The sequence below is a fragment of the Colias philodice genome, chromosome 10 (assembly GCF_061535455.1).
Source record: "Colias philodice isolate Cphi_HAF_F1 chromosome 10, ilColPhil1 Martin Lab GWU primary, whole genome shotgun sequence".
Taxonomy (NCBI): domain Eukaryota; kingdom Metazoa; phylum Arthropoda; class Insecta; order Lepidoptera; family Pieridae; genus Colias; species Colias philodice.
Window position 1 is genome coordinate 9,602,178 of NC_143095.1, and position 22,000 is coordinate 9,624,177.

The following is a 22,000-nucleotide window of genomic DNA, read 5'->3' on the forward strand; positions in this document are numbered from 1 at the left end:
GTATAGACGGAATTAATTAAAAATGTCGCCTTTATGAAGTTTTTAAACATGCTACAATAAAAATGAGAGCTTACCTGTACAGCACTATTTAAGAAACAGTTATTCTGCCCAGGAGCATTCCAAAGACCCTTCGTAGTGTGGAAGATTCCAGAATCTCGGGAACTTTCTCTGGAGTGTTGAGGTCGAATTTCCCCATCATGATGATACAGGTCGTGCGATGCCGTCGCCATAGTGGTTGCCATAGTAACGCACTATCCCGCCATTTTTAAATGTCGAATGTTTTGTCACTAGAACCTGAAACAAAAGAAAATTTGGCATAATAGATATGTAATAGATAGGCATTATTATCTTATATTATAGAGGTTAATTTAATGTAAAAATTCGAATACATAAATTAAAATAAGATAACAATAAAGTTCTAATTTATGCAAAAGAAGGCAACAGAAAACCTGATCGAAAGTTCTGAATATATTCTATTTATATGGAGACTTTTTGTATGATGATAGACTTTAAATCCTAATGATAATTTTTAAAAGTCAATTCATTCCTATAAATTAAGAGTAGGTAGCGATATAATATATGTCAGAGCTGCAATATTTATATGTAACAGTGTCAACTGCCAAGTAAAAGTTTAAACAATGGATTCTTGTCTCACGTTCATATACCCATTAAATTTTGTGAAATAAGTCGGTATTACTTAGTAATTATTTCACAAACGATATCTTTTAGTTTAACATAACATTGCCAAAGTGCTATTCATTGTTCAATTCTAAACAAACAAATTATTGCTTCAGAATAAAACTATTGGTTTTGACTGTCAATTGTTTACCGAGGTTGACTATGTTTTGAAAATCAGAAGCAGTCAATATTTTTTTTACATTGTGAATTTGGGTGGAAATGCTACTTCAGCGGTTATCTCATCATATTTTTATATCAATTTATTAAATAAAAACCATGAATTTTACAAAGTAGGAGAGTAGAATTTTAATTAATTTTATCTTTAAATGTAGGTACATACTAGCTACTACCATAGTATAAACTAGGTACTACTACCACAGATAATATAATATTATACCTACTGCTATTCTTATACTGTGCACCATCACTCGTGTGGAAGCGTGGTGGAAGCTGCATTAAAGCGTAATTTAAAAAATAAAAATAACATACGACTGTAGACATAAATATAATTTGGAAAATCCAAAAGTGCACGCCTCATAATTTTTTTTTAATAAATATTTATTAATTATTATTTTTGTTTATTTAATAACAATTAAACCACATCGAATCAGACCCTGAAAAATGAAAGGGTTCTATTCCTGAGCATACTCAAGCGTAAGAGAAAAAAAAAGACTCGATTAGTAAAGTATTTCGGTCGCTATCGTGTTAACAAGAAAAAGGATCCGCACATACAGACACACGGACGTCCAAGACAGAACTTTTTTAAACTGTTTTTTAACTAGTTTAAATAACAAAAATGACATCAAAAATATCATGAACGTTAAAAATAGTGTTTTTTCTTAATATGTGTGTGTATGTATTATCTTACAAGTGCAATGTATGATACATAAAGACATTTTAAGTTTGAAAAATCAGATGTTTTGCGCGAAGTGACAGTAGTACCCACCTCAACGCTTCGCTTATGAGGCGTGCAAAAAGCGACGTCACCACAGTAATATCATAAGAATGTACACGGAAGGACTGAGGACTGTAGCCAGCGATTAGCCCTGCGTCCCTTAACGACATAATGAGTAGGCTTGAGATCAACATTCCTCGTGGGATTTCATACGTTAATCACTGCTGTTCATTATGAATGGTTGAGACGGTATGGTAAGAATAATAATTATTGTAGAGATAACAGTACTTGAATAAGGGAATAAGTAATAGAAAAAGTTAAAGAGCGAAATGATTTGCAAATTAGTCTCGGTTTTGGTTATTTTTAATTATCGACTAATTTGTTGTACCAAGTTTTCTTCGCCCATTATTACCTATTATACTTACTTAAAGTGCTGCAACTAAATTTTTTATGTTGTTGTCAAAGACCTCATGACGACTGTTACCTTCAATTTTGTGGTGAATTAGTATATGTACCTACTACCTATGTTCATTAATTTTAAATTTTTATAAAAATATTTTTCTCGCGCATGGTTTTGTTTACTTTTAAGGGCTTGGTCTAGTAGTGCAAACAAATGCATCCTGTCATCCTATATGTAAATAATACAAATGTACTAAGGGAAAGTTGCTCCACTTAATTTTTAAAAATTAAATCATTCGTATAATTTAATATTCGTAAAGTACCAAAAATGACAATTTGAAACAATTTTCGTGAAAATTACACCGGGTGATTTTTTTTTATCAGTACACAAAATTTGCGAATACTTTCTATTGATATCTTCAACTTCATGTTTATATAACTGATCAACTTTTACAAAGAAATTTGGACGAAATATAAAAAAAATAAGCTTTCCATACAAAATGCATAACTCTATACATTTTTTTCGACCTAAGTTTCTTAGTGAAAGTTGTTCAGTTTAACTAATAAAACGGATAAACAAATTTTGTATTTAATAAAAAAAATGTAATGTTTGTGTTAAAAAATTATAAAATAGAAAAATACGCAAATGAAAACAAAAGATATTTATTTCTGACTAGCTTCCGCCCGCGACTCCGTCCGCGCGGATGTCAGTCTTCGCGTCTTCTACAGATTTATTATATTATGTATAATATATAGATTTATATTGATAAACCTAATAAATCTTTTGCTAGCATTCTGATGCTTTATCGGTTGCACTGGATTTATCTCTTTTTTTTCAATCGCTTGAATGATATAGGATGGGTCCTTGATGGGCATCGAATACTGAAGTCTCGAATCAATCAATTCTGACAGTAGGGAATTTATGTAAAATCCAATAATGGTCCATCATTTTATTTTGCCTAAACGTTACATACTTTTTTATATATTCTATTTTTAACGAATGATTCACTCCAGTCCAAACAGCAAATAAGCAGACTTCTGCTTCTGCAACGTTTAGTTGTCCCTGAATTTGGAAAAAATAGTCATGATTCTTATCTATGACAAAAGTGTTATTTTTTGCATTGTATTTCAAATATTAAATTTTTTTTAACCGCATCTTCCGCATTCATGTCTTTTGCCGGAATTAGACATTTAACTTCTACTAGTCCCATTTTCCCTTTTTGATATGGGAGTGTATAAAGTAAATTTTTTAGATATTTCTCGTTATACTTTTAAAAAGTTATTATTGTCATTTTGCTCATTAGGTAAAGTAATTTCGATATCAGTTTTAAGTTTTTTGATACCTGCAATAATAACGTCATAATCGCCTGCACATACTTATCGATTACACCCTGTATACAATCCACCATCCACATTCATAATGTTTTCCTGTCCTCCTCTCCTTTACGCTGTTCACCGATACATTTTAAATGAGTAAATCTGCTACCACTGAAGGATGTTTCATTGTGATCAGCAAATTTTCACCACTGTTGTCGATTATTTGTTTTTCATTTTTAATCAGCAATTGGGAATCATCAGTTTTGTTTTTTGCAGATTGGTGATGTACCCTAACAATACGTCGAAAAGGGAAAGCATCAACGAATTATCGTTTTCGTCTCAACCCCACTGAATTTTGATGATGTGATGATAATCCATTCGTTTTAACACGTTCGCTGCGAAACAGGGCTTGAAACACCCTGTCCGTGTCTCGTCGTTATAGCGGTAGGAAAAAACTTAAACTTCTCTGTCGTGCGGGAGGCATAACTTCCATCTGGTTCAGTGTAGGAAAGTGATATCTATATATTTGAGATGTGCTATTGATTCCTAGTTCAATGGTATACCGACCTTAATACCGGGTTTCTTAGACCTCGTGCCGCACTGAACAAATAAAAATTCTAACACAGTGCGGAACGAGGTTGCGAACACCTCGTACCATCGCGCACCTCGTACCGCACCCTAAGCTAGCTTCACGCGGTTAGTGTTGTGCAACGCATTCGAGACTATTTGTGGAACAACTTATTGAAGCTTTTACAAAGAAGGTAAAAAGGATACAGGTACCTAATTTTCAAACTACTCGTTATAATAAATATCGTTAATAGAAACGTGAATGTGACATGTTGAGTAACTTTCTTCAAATAGGTTGATAATCATGATTACTATTAGTGTGTTTGTTCATTGAATCAACTAGCGGCAAATCCAAAACACCCGACAATCGGTGTATGGCTCATCAAAATTTAACTCTTGCCCAAGTCAACAAGCCAACAAACAAGGCACATCATCTCTTAAAGGGATCAAAGAAGAGGAGATGTGTAGGATGTTACGAAAAACTCCGCATCTTCTTAACAAGTCGTGAGGCCGACAAAAAAATTAAAGGAAATTCTCACAGAATGCACTGGTTGCAAACAATATTCTGGTTTGGCCTGTTTTAATAAAAAACATCCATAAGTTTGATAAATAAATACAATTAAATAAAATCGATATTTCTTTTCCCATCACTAAATTATATGAAAAACTGCTATTGTTCAGTGCGGTATGGGGTACATCAGACCCCACATTTTATTTTACCCATAGAATCTAAACTAACTAATCTAACCACGGGCGGCGGTAGATTTAGGTTAATGAACTCATTGTTAATAATAATCACGACAAAAGCCGCACACTTTGTCTTATTTGGCGCCAAAAAAAGGATTTTGGTCTCCTACGGGCGGTGGGGTTTAATATGCCTCGTGCCGCCACAATCTCTGGTATAGGACAAGGTTTAAAACGACCCGTAACGCAGTAATGGAAAGTACAGATATATCAGTGCCGCAGCGAACGTGTTAATATTGGTACTTAGAGTTTTTTTGGTAGTTTTGTAGTTAGACTAAACTAGAAATGGTGGACTAAATTTGTCAGCGCGTCTGTAAGATCAGAATATAAAACCAACATCCTGTATTTAAGTTACAAAATTAATAATCAAACAACATGCCGCTACGTTGAAAATGACTAGAAGAAAAAATTAAAACACCTCGGATCAATTTTGGAGTAAACAAATCATTTTCCCCGTATGGGGATTTCCCCGGATGAACTTGGGAAGTTCAAGTTCTCAATACAAGTTTATATTATATTTCGTATTTCTCAAACGAAAAATAAACATTTTTGGAACTTCAAAAAAATTATATTATAAGAAAATTTATGAGCTTACTTTAGTTTTAAAGAAATATACATCCCTTTACTGACACCCCGTAAAATAAAGAAATTGTTGCCAATCACCTTTGCAATCTATTTGGTTTCATTAACTTTATGTTCGAAGATAATTTTTTTTCTAGTAGTTACACGCGTATTTTTTTCGTTTATTTTCCATATCGAAATCAAATGTTTAAAAATACGAATATTTGCACAAAACTAAGATAAAAATAATCAATTAACAAAAATATTAAATTTAATGAAGTAGAGCAACTTTCACTTCGGTATGAAGGAAAATCGAGCGTAGAGCACACGTCAGAACGCGCGCTCCGGCCCAAGGAGCGCGACTAAAGAAATTCGCTAGGATTTTTCCTTATTATTTTAAATATTTTTTTAATATTTAAAGAATTATCAAAATTCAAAAAAAATTTTTTTAAAGGATTAATACACATTGGTCTTCAACCAACTCGAATAAATTAATGGAAAAAATAACTTTTAGCAGTATTTATCAATCGATTTTGTAAGGCAAAAAATGGGATTTTAATGAATTTATAACGCTCTAATTAAGAAAATCATAAGTTTTTCGGCAATTGTATTCAGCAGTTTTTAATAACGACTATATAAGGATAATAATGCGCTGATCAGATTATGTAAATTGTAATCGGTTGCAACGTAGTGAGTGCACAAACTTAGCTCGAAATGATTTTGGGGGAAAGAGACTTATCTTGAAGGCCTGATTAAGGTAACATAAAGTAACTTTATAAATGTGAAAAAATTCACGCGCATTGCGTATATAACACTAATTGATAAACAAGAAAAAAAAATTCAGTTTATCATTTCATTAGCCGGGAAAAAATTGTCAAATAACTTGTTGAAAACGCAATTTTGCTAGACTGCAGCCTTAAGGTGTATATTTGAGTAAATATTTAAGCGTCCGGTATGTTCGACGAAACGACTGTAAAATTATACACTGAAACTGCGTTCCAAACAATGTGATTTATTATGGCTATATGCTTCACGCAGCTAATAATAATTTATTGCTATTGGTTGCATAATATATTAATTTTGCATATATGTGAATTTCGCCTTGAACTTTTTATGTGTCAAAGTTCCTATTATAACTCCGACGATTAAAAAAATACAATGACTTCTTTCGGTGATCAATGTCTTTATTTAGGTACAAAATTCTTCGAAAATTACTCTTTTAATTTATAGCGAGTTAAATGTAACAGCTAAATATGTAAAGTTTGAAGAAAAATCTTGTTTCAACGCGTCATTACAAACTACACTAAATTTATTTCGGTCTTTCAGTTCCGATGTTCGATAATTCACCAAAAATCGAGGTTAATTCCTGGATATCACTTGCGCAAACCGACTTATTCTGGCATAACGCTTATTTACGTTTAGGAATGCTATGATTACGGAAGCATTGCGTTTATAGAACGTAACTTTTAACGTTTTATGTAAATAATCCTAAACGTTTCGCAGACATCTTCGTTTGTATAGGATGTAGTAAGACGCAATATTTACCCATATTTTATTTTAAAGTTTTTATATTGTATTCAAATTGATATATTGAGAACAAGATCTTAATTAATAATAATTTTAGGATATTTCAGAGCCTCAATCCGAAGAACATGACTTAAGCACAGAATACATAATAGTAGCTAAACGCTAACTTAAGTATAAATCATGGACATACTAATTCTTTCTTCTAGGAAGAAGATAAACGCCATTCTTTTCTGATGCCAAACAGCTATAAAATTATTTTCTATCTTTTTTGACCGCTTTGCGCTTCATGTAAGATTTTTACTCATTAAAAGCATTAGAATTAGGTAGGTAGCGTGTTCAGCTTCGTCAAATAATAAGTGATAATGATTGTAATCATCCGTAATCTGAACGGCCGCATTCCGATGTGGATACGGTTTTCACTTTCCTACTTGTTGAATTGTGCTTTGATAATACAAAAACTTTGGAGGTGAATTGGGAGGTCTTGTAAAGGTTCATTACATGTCTCATTATAGTTCTCTTATTTCTGCTTAGAAATATTTTAATGCACTTTTTTGCTTTTGTTAATACGAAACATAAATAACTACTACTACTAACGAATAAATATTTTGTAGTTTACGTAAAACAATAACTAAGTATTTAATGACTGAAATATACTCGAATATTATTATGTAATTTTATCTACCAATTAATTATACGATTGATAAAAAATAATAAAAGCACCAAATTAATACACTGGCAATGAAAAATAAATATTTAAATGAAAGATACAATAGAAAAATCGATGGCACACATTTCGATAAAACCTTAATAACTGGTTTATTGTTTCTCTACTTTAGAAAATTGCTTTGTTTATGGTCCCAAATACTTTGGAGAATGACTAGTGTTTTATCGCTGTTAAGTATTTACTGAAGTGTCATACTGTAAACATACAACATAATAATATGAAGGATCGGTGTTTCACTGTTTTTTATTTATTGACTCTCTCTGTGGGCCTGTAGCGAAAATTTTAAATATGCGATCATGTTAAAAAAATGGCGTCGAAGATAATAAAAATGTTTATAAACTAAGATCTTATCAACGAATTTATAAATAAAGTAAGATTTCGTATTTATTGCAAAAAATCTATTTAATTTCATAACTTGCCATTAAAAGTTTGCCAATATATTAATATTATAAGAAACACGTTGCATAACCATAATTTATAATCAGATTGATCTGAAATATCATAAGAATCAGATACATAGAAATCTGTAACACTCAAGTGTTTCACTCAAGGATTTCTATGTATAAAAACTTCATACAAGTACAGCTACCTAGTTCTCGCGCAAAAACTCAAACACTCCAAAAGGAATAAAAAGTTTCAGAAAAAACCATTTCAGTTTCTGGGAACGGCTTTGACTTTCCAAAATAAAAACATATAAAGCGACTTAAAGTCAAGTATCCATTAGTAATAAATAATATGACGATAACCTTAAAAGCTTTCTCGTAACGGTTCAAGTGGAGAAGCTTAAAGTTCAAGGCGATGATTTGTACCGGAAAAGAACTTTTGACTGCAGTCTTTGTAAAAATTTGATACTTAACTATATGTATCTATAAATTATTACTTTTCGTGTCACTAAATAATAAATATTCGTTAAGGTCTATTGGTAAGTATCTCTCGCAGACATGAAATGTAGAAAAGTATTCCTAAATGATACAATACCTATGTACTTATTAGGGGGAGAAAATTAAATAAACTAGTTATTAAATTTAAGAAAAAAAACTCTATTTGTTTGCTTTACATGTGTGTAAAATTTCAAATTAAATTATTATAATATACCTACCGAATGCTTCCATAACAATAGGTTCAGATAAGGAATAATAAAAATGATACGTCATACTTTTCATATTGCTAATATTTACCTACCATCCATCAAGCAAAGCACTCAACTCTTCCAAGAATGCAAAACATTGCACAGAGTCACGTACCACACACCAGTTAGATTATTTTTTGTCGCAATTTTCTGTGTCCTGCCATGGCAATTAATGTAGCTGTGCATCTAAATACCACGCCTCCTAGCAAATGGATTCCAATGTACAACCATAGATAATATAATAGTATTTATACTGTACAACGGATTGCATTTTATTGTAACGAGGACATTAAATTTGATGTGATTGACGTAGTGATTGGGAATCATGGCTGCAACAGAGAATAGACATGCGTTTGATTAACAGTATCCAACATTGAGTACTGTATAGTAACTCATTGGTATTCAAGAATTATTTTGTGTTAACATTAGACGAACACATGTTTATCTAATGTTTTTTTATAGGTATGGGATGTTAAACGTTTAGTATGATTATTAGTGGTCTAGATTCCATTGTAAAAAATGTGGTATACTTACATGGAAAATTTATTATGAAATTTAAAAACGTAATAGAGTAGAGTATCTCAAATCTACTTTCGAATGTGTAAGAGGCTCTATTTGCAATTTTTCTGAAACAATTTCACCGTAAAATAAATACAGACAATCCTTTTATCCAAGTATGAAAATTTCCATATCGATACACACATATTAGAAAATTGCATTGTCCATTATCCATCTTTGTAACGCTTTCCATGTAAAATGATGGATGAATTCGTATGCCTGGCTATATGAATTCATATTCAAACACTTGAATACTGAATACCTGCCCCCATAGTCAAGTGGCTTTCTGTTAGCGTAGCGTTCAATAGAATAGACTACGAATAGATGAGATTGACGTAACCTGTAGATACGTTTATCTACAGCCTACGTCAATCTCATACATTCGTAGTCTATTCTATTGAACGCTACGCTAACAGAAAGCCACTTGACTAGGGGGGCTGCTATTCTACTCGTTTTCTATTCTAAAATTACAAATTTTGACATGGAATGAGCGACTCAATATTTCTAGTGGCGTGAGGTGACAGATCCTAATGAACAAATGAAAGACATGGGTTAGTGTTTCATAGGGTCTATTAGAGAATGGGTACGAATCTTGGGTGGCTATTTATTGAAAGAAAAAAGCACTTGACAAATACTATGTAACCAAACATATCAACATAATCAAAATTATAAATGTTCTAAAATTATCAAATAGACAAACACGTTATAGATTTGACCTTTAAAATAACTGTAACGCTTTGAATATACCTATTGTTAAATCAATCAATACAATGCATGACTGTGTAATATTACAAGGAACGCAAGAATAGCATTACTAAACAAAACTATGGGCGTATTTTATAGTTAACAATGTGTAGATTAGTACGCACGTGTGTTACTCACACCGACACAGAGACACGCACACAAACAAGATTGTACGTGACACAAAAGGAGCAAAACCGGAGGCTGCGCGTGCGCCGACCCGCGAGACGGCACGAGTCAAATCTTCAAGCTACGCATATTTAATATCATTACAATGGATTGTTCTAGGGAAAAGTGTTATTAGAATGTCCTGAAGTAGACGTTTTAGATTTTGAATCTTCTTACGTGGTAACTATTTAGTAACCCGTGTTTCTATTAAGATAGAGCTTCTTTAAGCTACTTGAAAACAAACGATTTTTTTGTGAATACATAATATGAATAAACGTGCGTTTTATGAATGCATATGATTAACTGTTGGAACATCTTTAGAACGCCTGAAAACACTTAATAAAACAATCGGTATAGGTAATGGTAAAGCAGTATGTAGAACAACAAATAATTGAAAATTTTATCTTAGAAATATGTATTTACGATTCTAACGTAAAAATCTAATTCCTTCAGATGATAAGTAATCCATGAATACAAAGCCGTGAGCAAAAAATTAAGTAAAAGATAAATATAGAGTCATAAAACAATGGTAAGTATTTATATTTCATAAGTTACCATATTTTCCTAATTCTAATTTAAAGAATTAGGGATACAGTCAACTATATTAATTCCAGGCTCTTTTGTAGACAGCTTTTACCCTACCTCTACCAAAACTGCCACCATCTCGACTCTACATATTTTGTATTTGAATGTGCGTACATGTATTGAACATTTTTCATATAATCTCAAAGAAAGCGTGACTGGACGTCCGACGATGACTTCATTATCTGTCCAGTCACATATAAAGCCATTATGTTATAATGTACAGTGACAAACTAATCCTATACTTTGACCATTAGCGCCTGTCATTCAAAAAAAAGGGTACAAAACTTTGAATTAAATGCATTTCATGATTTTACAAAACACAATTATTCATATTTGTATGTCTACCATAAATCAAACAATCATCAAGAATCAATCAGTAATTTTCACATTAAAACTTGGTACAAAACTTGGTTGCAAAATTATAACGACAACTTCGTTGAAGACCATTCAATTACATATTTTATATAACTACCTATAATACATTGAACGTAGGCAGCGTAGGCATGTAGAGATCTTCATATAATACATGAACAGGCACTGAAATCTATTAAAAAAATAATAATATAATGTTTTTTTTAAATGTAAAAAATAACAACAAAGGAGCATCATATTGCATCAGCAATATGTTCAGCATGAGGCACGATTCTAAATTTTCCTTTTTTAATATAAATCTTTGTCGGTGTATAAAAGTCGTGATGTTTTACGTTTTTAGAATCTCGATTACAGGGATCACGACCCCAGCCGAAGACATTATTGTAAGTGAACCCTGTATTGTTAGATGACAAAATAAAAAAAACCATCTGGAGGCTCATTTATAGGGAGTTGATACAATAATATCCGAAAATGAATGAAAGTGTAGTAGCTAGAGACCTGCACCCTGCAGATTATCCCTATTCTTATTCCTGAGTAGTAGGTATATTAAAAAAAATATCTATCGTGAATCTATATACAATTATTCAGTAGTGTCTTTGTATTTGTTTGTTGCCTTTTTCTATAATTAGAATATTACATTTACAGGCGTAATTTGGGGGACTCTACCTACCCATAACATCGACTTTAAAACATATGCTGAAAGATAATTTTTAGCTTGACTGTTCTATTCTGTTGGCAAATAACAAGATGAGATATACCTATAATACAAAGGTTTCTGAATTTTCTTATGAATTTTATATTTTGACATACTGATTGATAAGTAGAGTCTTTGTAAAAATAAAAATACTCGTATGTTATATCACGTCATACAAGTGTATAGTGAGTGTGGGTACACTAGAAAAAAGTATGTAGATATAGATAGGTATTAGGTAGATATAATGATCCTTATTATAGAATACTAAAAAAATACTAATATACATTTAGACTTTAGTTGCCATAAAAGGAACAAGGATATTTTACTTTATCGCTCATTTCGTATTTAAAACGAGAAGGAAAAAAAATTAACACAGACATGGTATAAAAATTTCACCCTATACATATTTTACTATAGGTCATTTTAGAAGCTATATAAAGGTAGCAATATAAGGTGATGACCATCTACATCATCTCAATAGAAAATTTAGTCAATTTGTGAAGAATAATTTTAGACCACAATTCATGAAGTAACTACGTAGATAGAGCGTCGTGACATTTAATTTTTTCCATGCAAAAAGAAACAAATCGCAAAATTGTACTAATTATTATCAACAGGTGGACTATTTTTGTTTCCATTTGAACAAAAACTACCACCTGACTTCGCACGTGCCCCGATCACCTGTTTCAATAAATTGTTTGCCTACTATAGCTGGTTTTATGTCATTACTCATTTCATAAACAATGCTAATCTCGTGTTAATTTTGTATAAGTACGTCTTAAAAAAGAAATATTAAATTTATGAAAATAAGTAAGTAGATAATCTACATTGTTTTATTTTATGGGACTTTCACAATAATATGTTAAAATACTTATTGATGAGTAAGTACATGACTCAAACAAATTATTTTGATAAGTTGTACATAATGTATTGTATTGTTGTTCATATCTAAGTACTTATTAGATAAGTTTTCAATTTATTTTTTTAAACCTGTTAAATTTGTTGGATATTGTCACATTGCAGTCTATTTATTCCATCCCAACGTACCTACTAAAACCGGTCCAGTGATAACAGCCTAACGACTAACGACCAAATTTTAAAATTTAAATACACCAAATCAAAATTCCATTACAACTGTGCAATTAAGTTTTTAATTAGTTTTAAATTACTAGACTTACTTTAACATGTTGTTGCTCCAAAAAAGTTCAACACAAAAGAAGTTTTATCCCAACTTCCAAACGGTAACGTTTTTTCTCACCTATTGTTTCAGTTCAATTTTACACGTAACACTTTTAAGTCGAAAATAATAACACACACTTTTTAAATGTTTATTTCGAGTCCGGGCACAAAAATTTTTATTTAAATTAATCTAATTTTAAAAATAAATATTATAAAAGTTTTCAATCTAACACAAAATTAAAATTAGTAAAACAATGGCCTTATTATTTCAATTTACATAAAAAAATTAACGCATTCTTTTTTCAAACAATCCCGCCTATTTTTCGCGGGCATCGACCAGCTAAAGCAACGCGCGTCCGACCGCGAGGAAAGCCGGTTTAGAGCTGCTGATGCCTGATTGTTTTATTTTGAACCCCGGTGCGCGTCTTGAAGCAACGAACACATTACTATCTAATAAAAAATGAATTAAGGAAAGCGGCCAAGCTTCACAACATCTCTACTATATTAATTCATGGGAATAGGAATATTGTGTTTCATGGGAAGGATAATTGCGGATGACCAACAACATCTAGACTCTACCTTTTGATATATGTAAGTTGTTTTGTTAAAAAAATTGTAATTGTTGTGTTAAGTACGTTTATATAAATTAGGCAATTAATTAATAGACGCAAAACTAAATACAAAAAATACGCAATCACCAATACAGACTCTACAACATTATCAGCTAGAGTCTAGACTCTACCTTTTATGTGCAACAGTAGATATAGTACCTAATCGTAATTAAATAAGTATTATTAAAAAAAAAAATTGGATTCCAATAAGAAGTCTTTATGCAAATCAAATTTCGTTTTACATAATTTACTAGCTGCTCCCCGCGGTTTCAGCTTCAGCTTTATAATATTAGTATAGATTATTAGGTAATTTGATTTGAAATATTTTATATCTCCCGGAAGTAGGTCCTAATAATATTCTCTACCGTATTCTTTAGTAACGTTAAGCTGAAGTTGAGTTTGTATGTTTGTTTGAACGGGCTAGTCTGTGGAACTACTGGACAGATGTCTAAAATTCTTTGACCATTGGATATTTAAGTGGTCCCCGAGTGCTTTATGATAAATATGCACCACGGGCGGAGCCAGGGCGGCCCGCTCGTTATATTATACTTAAGCAAAATAACACCATAGCGGGTAGTCTTAGGTATCTAAAGCTTATCTGCTCATAATTATAAAATATATATATGTGCGTTCTTCTATAATAATGTATAAATAGCCAAATAGGCACATATTCCGTTTGCCTTTGTAAAGAAAAAAAGGATTAACAAGTTCGTATACTTTCAGTTTACATAATATAAAGTTATAACATAATACAAATAATAAGCGTTTGCCAAAATACTTCATGTCATGACTCAAACATTCCTCGACAAGGAAAAGAAAGGACAATGTTAAGAAATTCGGTTTGACCTCCTTCCAAACCGGAGTTATAAAAGATGACCAGCGATGTTACAAAAGTGTTAAAGAAATATCAATCGACCATAATATGGGTGAATATGTATTTACAAAAATATTTATTTTTATGAATAATTAACTAAACCGCAATAAAGCAAGCACAAACTTTGAATAGTTTTAAAGCTGCAATTAAAAAATATTATCTGTCCTCATAGTCATTCTGTATCTGTTCTGTTTTACCTATTTCTCTACTTGAATTTTTTATATGTATATGGCTCTTCTGCACGTTTTCTTTCTTTCTTATGTTATATGTAATTTTATAACTTACTCATATCTATTATATTTATTTGTATTCACTCCTCGTATATGCACTATCTACCTTTTTCAATCTTTTCATTTTCCTATATCCCAAGGTTGCCTGGAAGAAATCGCTTCAAAGCGATAAGGCCGCCAATTTGTACGGTGAAGATTCTTTTTGTATATTATTGTATTGTATATCTGTGCATTGTACAATAAAGTGTTTTTTATTTATTATTTAAACTGCGATACTTAACTGGAAGATAAAACTGTTATTCGTGGATTAACTCGTCTTCGATGTACAGCTTGCGCTTATACTGTTGCGTTTGTTTAAACTATTGTCATTTAATTATGTCTTTGTATATATTTATATATTTTTTTAAATAATATTTTAACGGAATTTTATGTGAAATAACATAAGTACGATATACCTATATAAAAGTTTAAAGCAAAGATAAAGTATTGGCACGGCTTAGGTAAATTAAATTAGTTAAATTTAATAACTAATAAATAACTAATTTAATTTTAAATTAGTTAAAATTAAATTAGTTAATTAGTTAAATTTACAGGCATTTTACAGGCCGACTGGTGTTACAGGAACAGGATGCATTATGTTCATAGATTATCTTAAAATATCAAAAATTTAACACTAAATCTAGAAATAAAGGTTTATATGTGTTCTTAATATTATTGATTATTGCCTCGTTGAAAGTTGCGGCTCTACAGCACGGAAAAATAATTATTGTTGTTTGCAAAAAAATACCTAACTACGTATAAATTTAATGTCGATATTTGGCTGAAGTTTTGTATAAGTGTGTTAGGTATTTGAAAAATGAAGATAAAACAATGATTTCTCTGTTTTGTTAACTATATGTAATATAATAATTTTAATATAAATAATTTGAAACTATTCAACTGCCTAACTGCACTTGGCAAGTGTGGTTGTCTTACAGCATATACCAATTTATGGCTTATAATATAGACTGCAGTCATAACATATTTATATTTTATATGTATGTACATGATCAGAAAAAAAACTTTTTCAATAAAAAATATATTTCATAATTTAAGACTTATTTTCTATTTCTTAGCTATCTACATTATTTTCAGCATTTTCAACATCTTCTATACTAATATCTCCTGCAAATTCGTCTGGTTTATTTTGGCTATTCTTTAAGAATGGTTCATGTAAGGCTTTATACAGTTTCTTTGCTTTTGTCGCTCCAAACCCAGGGCAGTCTGCTAACCTCCTTTCTGTTGCTTTTATTATATTTTCCAATGTTCCAAATGTAGTTATAAGTGTCATAGCATCTGTTTTGTTCACTGGCTTGATTGATGTTAAAGCATTCACTATCTAAAATAGACAAAAAAATGTACATAAAAAATACAATTTAAAAAAAATGCTACTTAGGTAAACTTGTATCCTTTTAATTAAGACTTATGAGAAACTAGTGGTCCGCCCCGGCTTCGCCCATGGTACATATATATCCTATGTCCTTCTCCTGGCTCTAAACTACCTCCCTGCCAATTTTTCACAATGTTAGTCTGCATACTCCTCCGAAACGGGTGGACCGATTCTCATGAAATTTTCTGTGCATATCGGGTAAGTCTGAGAATCGGCCAACATCTATTTTTCATATGTACCACGGGCGAAGCCGGGGCGGGCCGCTAGTATATCTATATAGATTGTTCATATTAATAACTCTAATGTAATAAAAAAACATCTTACTTTTTGATGTGGATCATTCTCAACTTTTTCCATAATCAAATCTGGTGGTTTATTTTCATATATTTTGTAATTCTCAATAATTTTGGCTGCTTCCTCAGGGCTCCAGGCCAACATTAAAGTTAGGTCAGTAAGCAAACAAATTCTTGTTAGATTTTTTAATGCAGCATGAGGATCTTTTATATCTACCTGTAAATAAAATGCTTAGTATAAGGTTGACTGGCAAAGAGACCAAATTCCTACTAAAAGAAATAAAAGAAAAGAAACTAGTCCAATACAAAACGACACAAATAAAAAACTGAAAAATACTTCTGTTTTTGCAGTACCCACACAAAATAGTTTTGAAATCTTGAATGAAGATACATCAGAAGACAACAAGAAAGAAGAAAAAGAATACATTCCTAAACCTGAGCCTATCTTTGTCACAGGTGTCCTAAATATTACATCTCTCAAGGAAGTTTTAAATGAAATAGTAGACAATACTTCATACACTATGACCACCCTGAAATCTGGACATATTATAAAAATCATGCCCAAAGACATCCAGGTATATAAAACTATTAGAGAGAAATTTATAGCGAACAATATCTCTCACTATACTTATCAGCTTAAGTGCGAGAGAGCATATAGAGTTGTCGTGCGCGGGCTACATGCATCAGAAGACACTGCACAGATAGCCAAAGAGCTGTCAAATATAGGACATGAAGTCAGACAAGTGGTGAATGTAAGGCACCGGGCTACAAAAGAGCCACTACCTACCTTCTATGTTGACCTGGAACCAAAGAGCAACAATAAAGATATATTCAAAGTAAAATACTTGAATAACATGAAAATTACAATTGAAGCGCCATATAAAAAAAAGGAAATACTTCAATGTAAAAGATGCCAGAGATTTGGCCATTCAAAGAACCAATGCTATAGACCTTTCCGTTGCGTTAAATGTGGTAAAGATCATCCTACTTCATCTTGTACTAAAAAACCAGACACCGAAGCTACTTGTGCGAATTGTGAGGAGAAACACCCGGCTAGCTACAAAGGTTGTAGCATCTACAAGCAATACAAAGAACGGATCTTAAAGAGTGCACCAAAGCCAAAAGTAAATCCACAATCACAAAACGTAACTTCTACATATATGCAACCTACTTTGTATAACAGGTACCCAAGAGTACCCAATCTCAATAAAACATATGCAGAGGCTACCAAGGTAAAATTAACAGACACACATTTTGAAAAAACAACAGACCTTAACGACATCATGAAACTTATGGAAACTATGCTTGACAAACAGCAAAAGACAATAATGACCATGGTTGAAACTATGGTAGACAAAATGATGGATCGCATGGTCCAGCTAGTCAGCAGCCTTGTTAAAAAATGACTCGAAACCTCCGAGTGGTCACTTGGAACGCCAACGGCTTGACGGAGAGACGTCAAGAATTTGAATTATTTTTAAAAACAGAATATATTGACGTAGCACTTATATCTGAGACAAGGTTCACTTCTAAATCGCACACCGTTTTTGACAATTACAAAATGTATGCAACTAATCACCCATCTGGAAACAGCCATGGAGGAAGTGCCATTATTGTTAAAAATAATATTAAGCACTACCCAATTGAGAACTATTCCACAGAGAAAATTCAAGCAACCTCTATAATAATCGAAGACAATAAATTGGAAACTGTACTGTCAGCCGTCTATTGCCCGCCTAGACATATAATATCTGAACAAGACTTCAACAACTACTTTGCGACTTTGAATAAAAGATTTGTCTGTGGAGGGGACTGGAATTCAAAGCATCTTCACTGGGGTTCAAGAGTCTATAACCCAAGAGGTAGACAACTTATGAAAACAATACAAAAAATGAATCTAGAATACTTATCTGGTGGCAAGCCTACATATTGGCCAAATGACAGAAACAGGATACCTGATTTGCTTGATTTCTTTGTTACAAAAAATATAGATAATAATTACGTCACAATAGAATCACCTATCGACCTCACTTCAGATCACACTCCTGTCATCCTAAACATAAGCTCAACAATCACTCTGTTGCAACCACAACCTAAGTTATACAACCGTAAAAATACGAACTGGCGTAAGTACCAAGATATAATAAACACACTGGTGGATCTGAAATGCAAACTTAAAACCTCTGATGAAGTAGAAAATGAAATAGAAAAACTCAATATGACTATTCATAATGCTGCAAATATTGCCACTTCAAAACAGAAAGGTAAGCCTCCAAAACAAAACTCTTATCCACTAGAAATCAAAGAGAAAATCAAAGAACGCCGCAGACTTAGAAAAATATGGCACAGGAGCGGGTATCCGAGCGACAAAACAGCTTTCAACAAATTTTCGGAGGAATTGAAAACTTACATTAGCCAACTAGAAAATGAAAACATCCAAAATCGTATTACAAATCTAAGCCCCAATGCTGACACAGATTATTCATTGTGGAAAGTAACTAAAGCCCTAAAACGCCCTAAAGCTCATATGTCCCCTCTCCACAACAGCAACGGAGGGTGGGCTAGATCGGACAAAGAAAAGGCTGAAACATTTGCAAAACACTTAAACACTGTTTTTCAACCACACCCTGAGAGTAATCCTGATCATACGGCAAAGGTGAATACATACCTAGGCTCGGCAAAACAGATGTGTCTTCCTCTTAAAAGCACTAGTCCAAAGGAAGTCGCTAGAGAAATCAGATACCTCAAAGAAGGTAAGGCACCTGGATATGATATGGTCGATGCTACTTTGTTAAAACATCTTCCACCTAAAGGAATAATGAAAATTGTCAACATCTTCAACGCTCTTCTAAGACTCGAACATTTCCCAGGGCAATGGAAGATAGCACAAGTGGTGATGGTGCTTAAACCAGGTAAACCACCGCATCAGACGCCCTCATATAGACCCATTAGCTTGCTGCCAATTATTGGAAAACTGTTCGAGAGAATACTACTCAGCAGAATTAAGGAACACCTACTCACTGTACTGCCCGACCATCAGTTTGGATTTCGTGAAAACCACGGAACAATAGAGCAAGTCCACCGAATCGTAGACATAATAAGTAAATGTCTTGAAAACAAATTGTATTGCTCTGCTGTCTTTTTGGATATAAGTCAAGCATTTGACAAGGTGTGGCATGAAGGTCTTCTATATAAATTGAAAGAGAAGCTCCCTCACTGCTTTTATTTAACTCTTAAATCTTACCTCACCAAAAGAAGCTACCAGGTGAAATGCAACGAAGATCTCTCCGAACTCTACGAGATAAAATCTGGTGTCCCACAGGGCAGTATCCTAGGACCGATACTGTACCTTATTTATACAGCTGACATCCCCGCGAACAGCGAAACAATGATTGCGACTTATGCCGATGACACCGCAGTGATATCCATCCATAAGGATCCAGGAACTGCATCTCTCATGATACAAGAGCACCTCAATGAAATTGAGACATGGCTAAAACTATGGAGGATAAAAGCAAATGAGAGTAAGTCCACGCATGTGACATTTACGCTCAGAAAGGAAACGTGCCCGCCGGTAACCTTAAACAACAAAGAAATACCCCAAGAAGATAGTGCTAGATATTTGGGTATGCACTTAGACAGAAGACTGACATGGCAAAAACATATATGGACAAAGAGAAAACAACTTGATGGAAAACTGCGTAGCTTAAATTGACAATCTTAAAGCCAATCTGGACCTATGGCATACAGCTTTGGGGCTCTGCCAGCAATAGCAACATTGAAATCCTAGAGAGATTCCAGACTAAGGCTCTCAGAACAATACTTGGTATCCCCAAATGTATTGCAAATAAATACATGTACCTTGATCTCGGTATAGCCACAGTTCGAAAACAAATTGTCGAAAGCAGCCAGAAATATCAGGAAAGGCTAACAGTACACACCAACGACCTTGCTCAAGCGTTAAGTGGAGAGGGAGGCCAACAATACATCAGGCTAAAAAGACAGGACATTACAAACCTTGCTAAAAGATTCTGAAATAAATAAAAATTAAACAAATATAACACTGGACTACAAGGGTGGAGTCGTTGGACGAGCCCCTTGAAACAATATCAATGTTCCCGGACGGAGTTCCAAACAATATAAAGGCCAATTGTTACCTAACAGATTGCCTGGTCGCAGTAATATCAAAAAAAAAAAAAAAAAAAAAAAAAAAAAAAAAGTATAAAAATTATAAAGCTTTTAGCTATAAGAGTTTGATTGTTTGAATGTGCTAATCTCAGGAACTACTGGTCCAATTTGAAAAATTATTTCAGTGTTAGATAACCCATTTATCGTGGAAGGCTATAAGGGTATACATATATCATTATGCTAAGACCAACATAAGTGGAGTTACGCTAGTGAAACCGCGAATACAATATTTTTTTATTTATTATAATTTTTTATTTTAAACATCCTCTATGAAATTAAATACAATTTACATTACAAAAAATGCATAAATGTTTTAAAATTTTCATTATAATAATTATAAAAAATACAAACCTGTACCAAAAGCACTCTAAGATCATATTTCTTCCCAAGTTCCTTCAATCTGTTATTTATATAATCTGGATTCAAGTTATGATACCGTACTGATAAAAATAGTACACATATTGTTTTACCAATCTCATAGTCTGGTATAACATCATCATATTCCCATGGTACACTCAGTATGAACTTAAGTAATGGATTACCCCTCTGAAAATAAAATTTAAACATAATAACTGTTAATAAGTTCAGATATTATAAAGCAGGTGAATTAGGTAGTTTAATAAAAATCTTTAGTAACCAAAAGTAAACTATTTTTATTTTTATAAATTTTCATAGCTTTATCTCATAATGAATGCCACTTCCACTTTCTATAGCAGAATTCAATAGTATTCCTCAAAGTATTAAAGAGTGTAGTAGAACTAAATTTTTAAACCTGAAGATGAATAAGTACATAAATAGTTAAACTACCTGTTTCTGATTGACCAAGACACAGTGAGTTTTAGATGCTGAAGATTTGTTGCCTTCTTTTGATGATCCTATAAATTTTGAACATTTAGATAATATTTAACAATTATGAAAAGGGTAAAAATATACTTAAATTTAAGAAGAATTATGAAACCTGGTTGAGAATCAGGATCTTGTTTAATTTTCTTCGGAGAAGTTGGTTCACTTATTTCGGCGAGCAAGTCATCGAAACCATCTTCTAATTCCATTTTACATATTCATATTTTGTTGTAACGTTTATTATTTACGTTGAAATTGATGGTTATCTGAGTTTTAGCCGGCTGATCTTTGTTGATATTTCATCAAAAATATAAAATGATAATTGATAATACATAATGAAATGTCAATTCGACATTGACTCAGTCAATTTGACTGTTTACGGTGTACCCCATAGGTGTACCCTACCCTAGAAGCTCAGAGCAATAAACCTAGGTTTATTGCTCTGAGCCTAGAAGCTTATCCCCGTTTTCCAATTACAGCACTAGAGCGCATTATGCGGCATAAGTCTTAGGGCGCGTTCCCACTATGTCGTAACGACTAATTTATCGTTCGACGACTGTCGTCTCTACCTGTTCCCATTAAAACGATTGTTTGTCGTCAACATTTTTTATCGTTTAGCGACTGTCGTATGTGACATGTTCCCATTGGATCGCGACCACATTTTATCGTTTCCTGGGAGTCGCTTTGTCGTTTA

General features: G+C 32.6%; 2 protein-coding genes across 2 annotated transcripts in view; both read right to left on the reverse strand.

The window, feature by feature from the left end:
- Positions 1 to 13,190, reverse strand: part of ec (ubiquitin specific peptidase echinus) — a 68,989-nt gene extending 55,799 nt beyond the window's left edge. Inside the window, exons 1-2 of the mRNA XM_089700160.1 lie at positions 12,838 to 13,190; positions 75 to 294 (exon numbers count right to left, since the gene is read on the reverse strand). Of these exons, the coding sequence (XP_089556286.1) occupies positions 75 to 242 (168 nt within the window). The 5' untranslated portion in view covers positions 243 to 294; positions 12,838 to 13,190. The remainder of the gene's footprint in view (positions 1 to 74; positions 295 to 12,837) is intronic.
- Positions 13,191 to 15,617: 2,427 nt separating this feature from the next.
- Positions 15,618 to 21,638, reverse strand: Ercc1 (DNA excision repair protein Ercc1). Its single transcript, XM_089699627.1, has 5 exons — positions 21,422 to 21,638; positions 21,271 to 21,338; positions 20,815 to 21,009; positions 16,307 to 16,492; positions 15,618 to 15,931 (listed from the first exon to the last, which is right to left on the reverse strand). Exons 1-5 carry the CDS (start codon positions 21,513 to 21,515, stop codon positions 15,665 to 15,667), a joined length of 810 nt encoding a protein of 269 aa, XP_089555753.1. The 5' UTR covers positions 21,516 to 21,638; the 3' UTR covers positions 15,618 to 15,664.
- Between the last annotated feature and the right edge of the window lie 362 nt (positions 21,639 to 22,000).

What these genes read in the sequence shown, in the direction of transcription:
- Ercc1 (XM_089699627.1), bottom strand. Translation starts at nt 21,515, where the DNA reads ATGGAATTAGAAGATGGTTTCGATGACTTGCTCGCCGAAATAAGTGAA. An exon ending in TTAGAGTGCTTTTGGTACAG is followed by an intron (nt 16,493 to 20,814) that starts GTTTGTATTTTT and finishes TTTTATTTACAG; the next exon opens with GTAGATATAAAAGATCCTCA. An exon ending in AGAATGATCCACATCAAAAA is followed by an intron (nt 15,932 to 16,306) that starts GTAAGATGTTTT and finishes TGTCTATTTTAG; the next exon opens with ATAGTGAATGCTTTAACATC.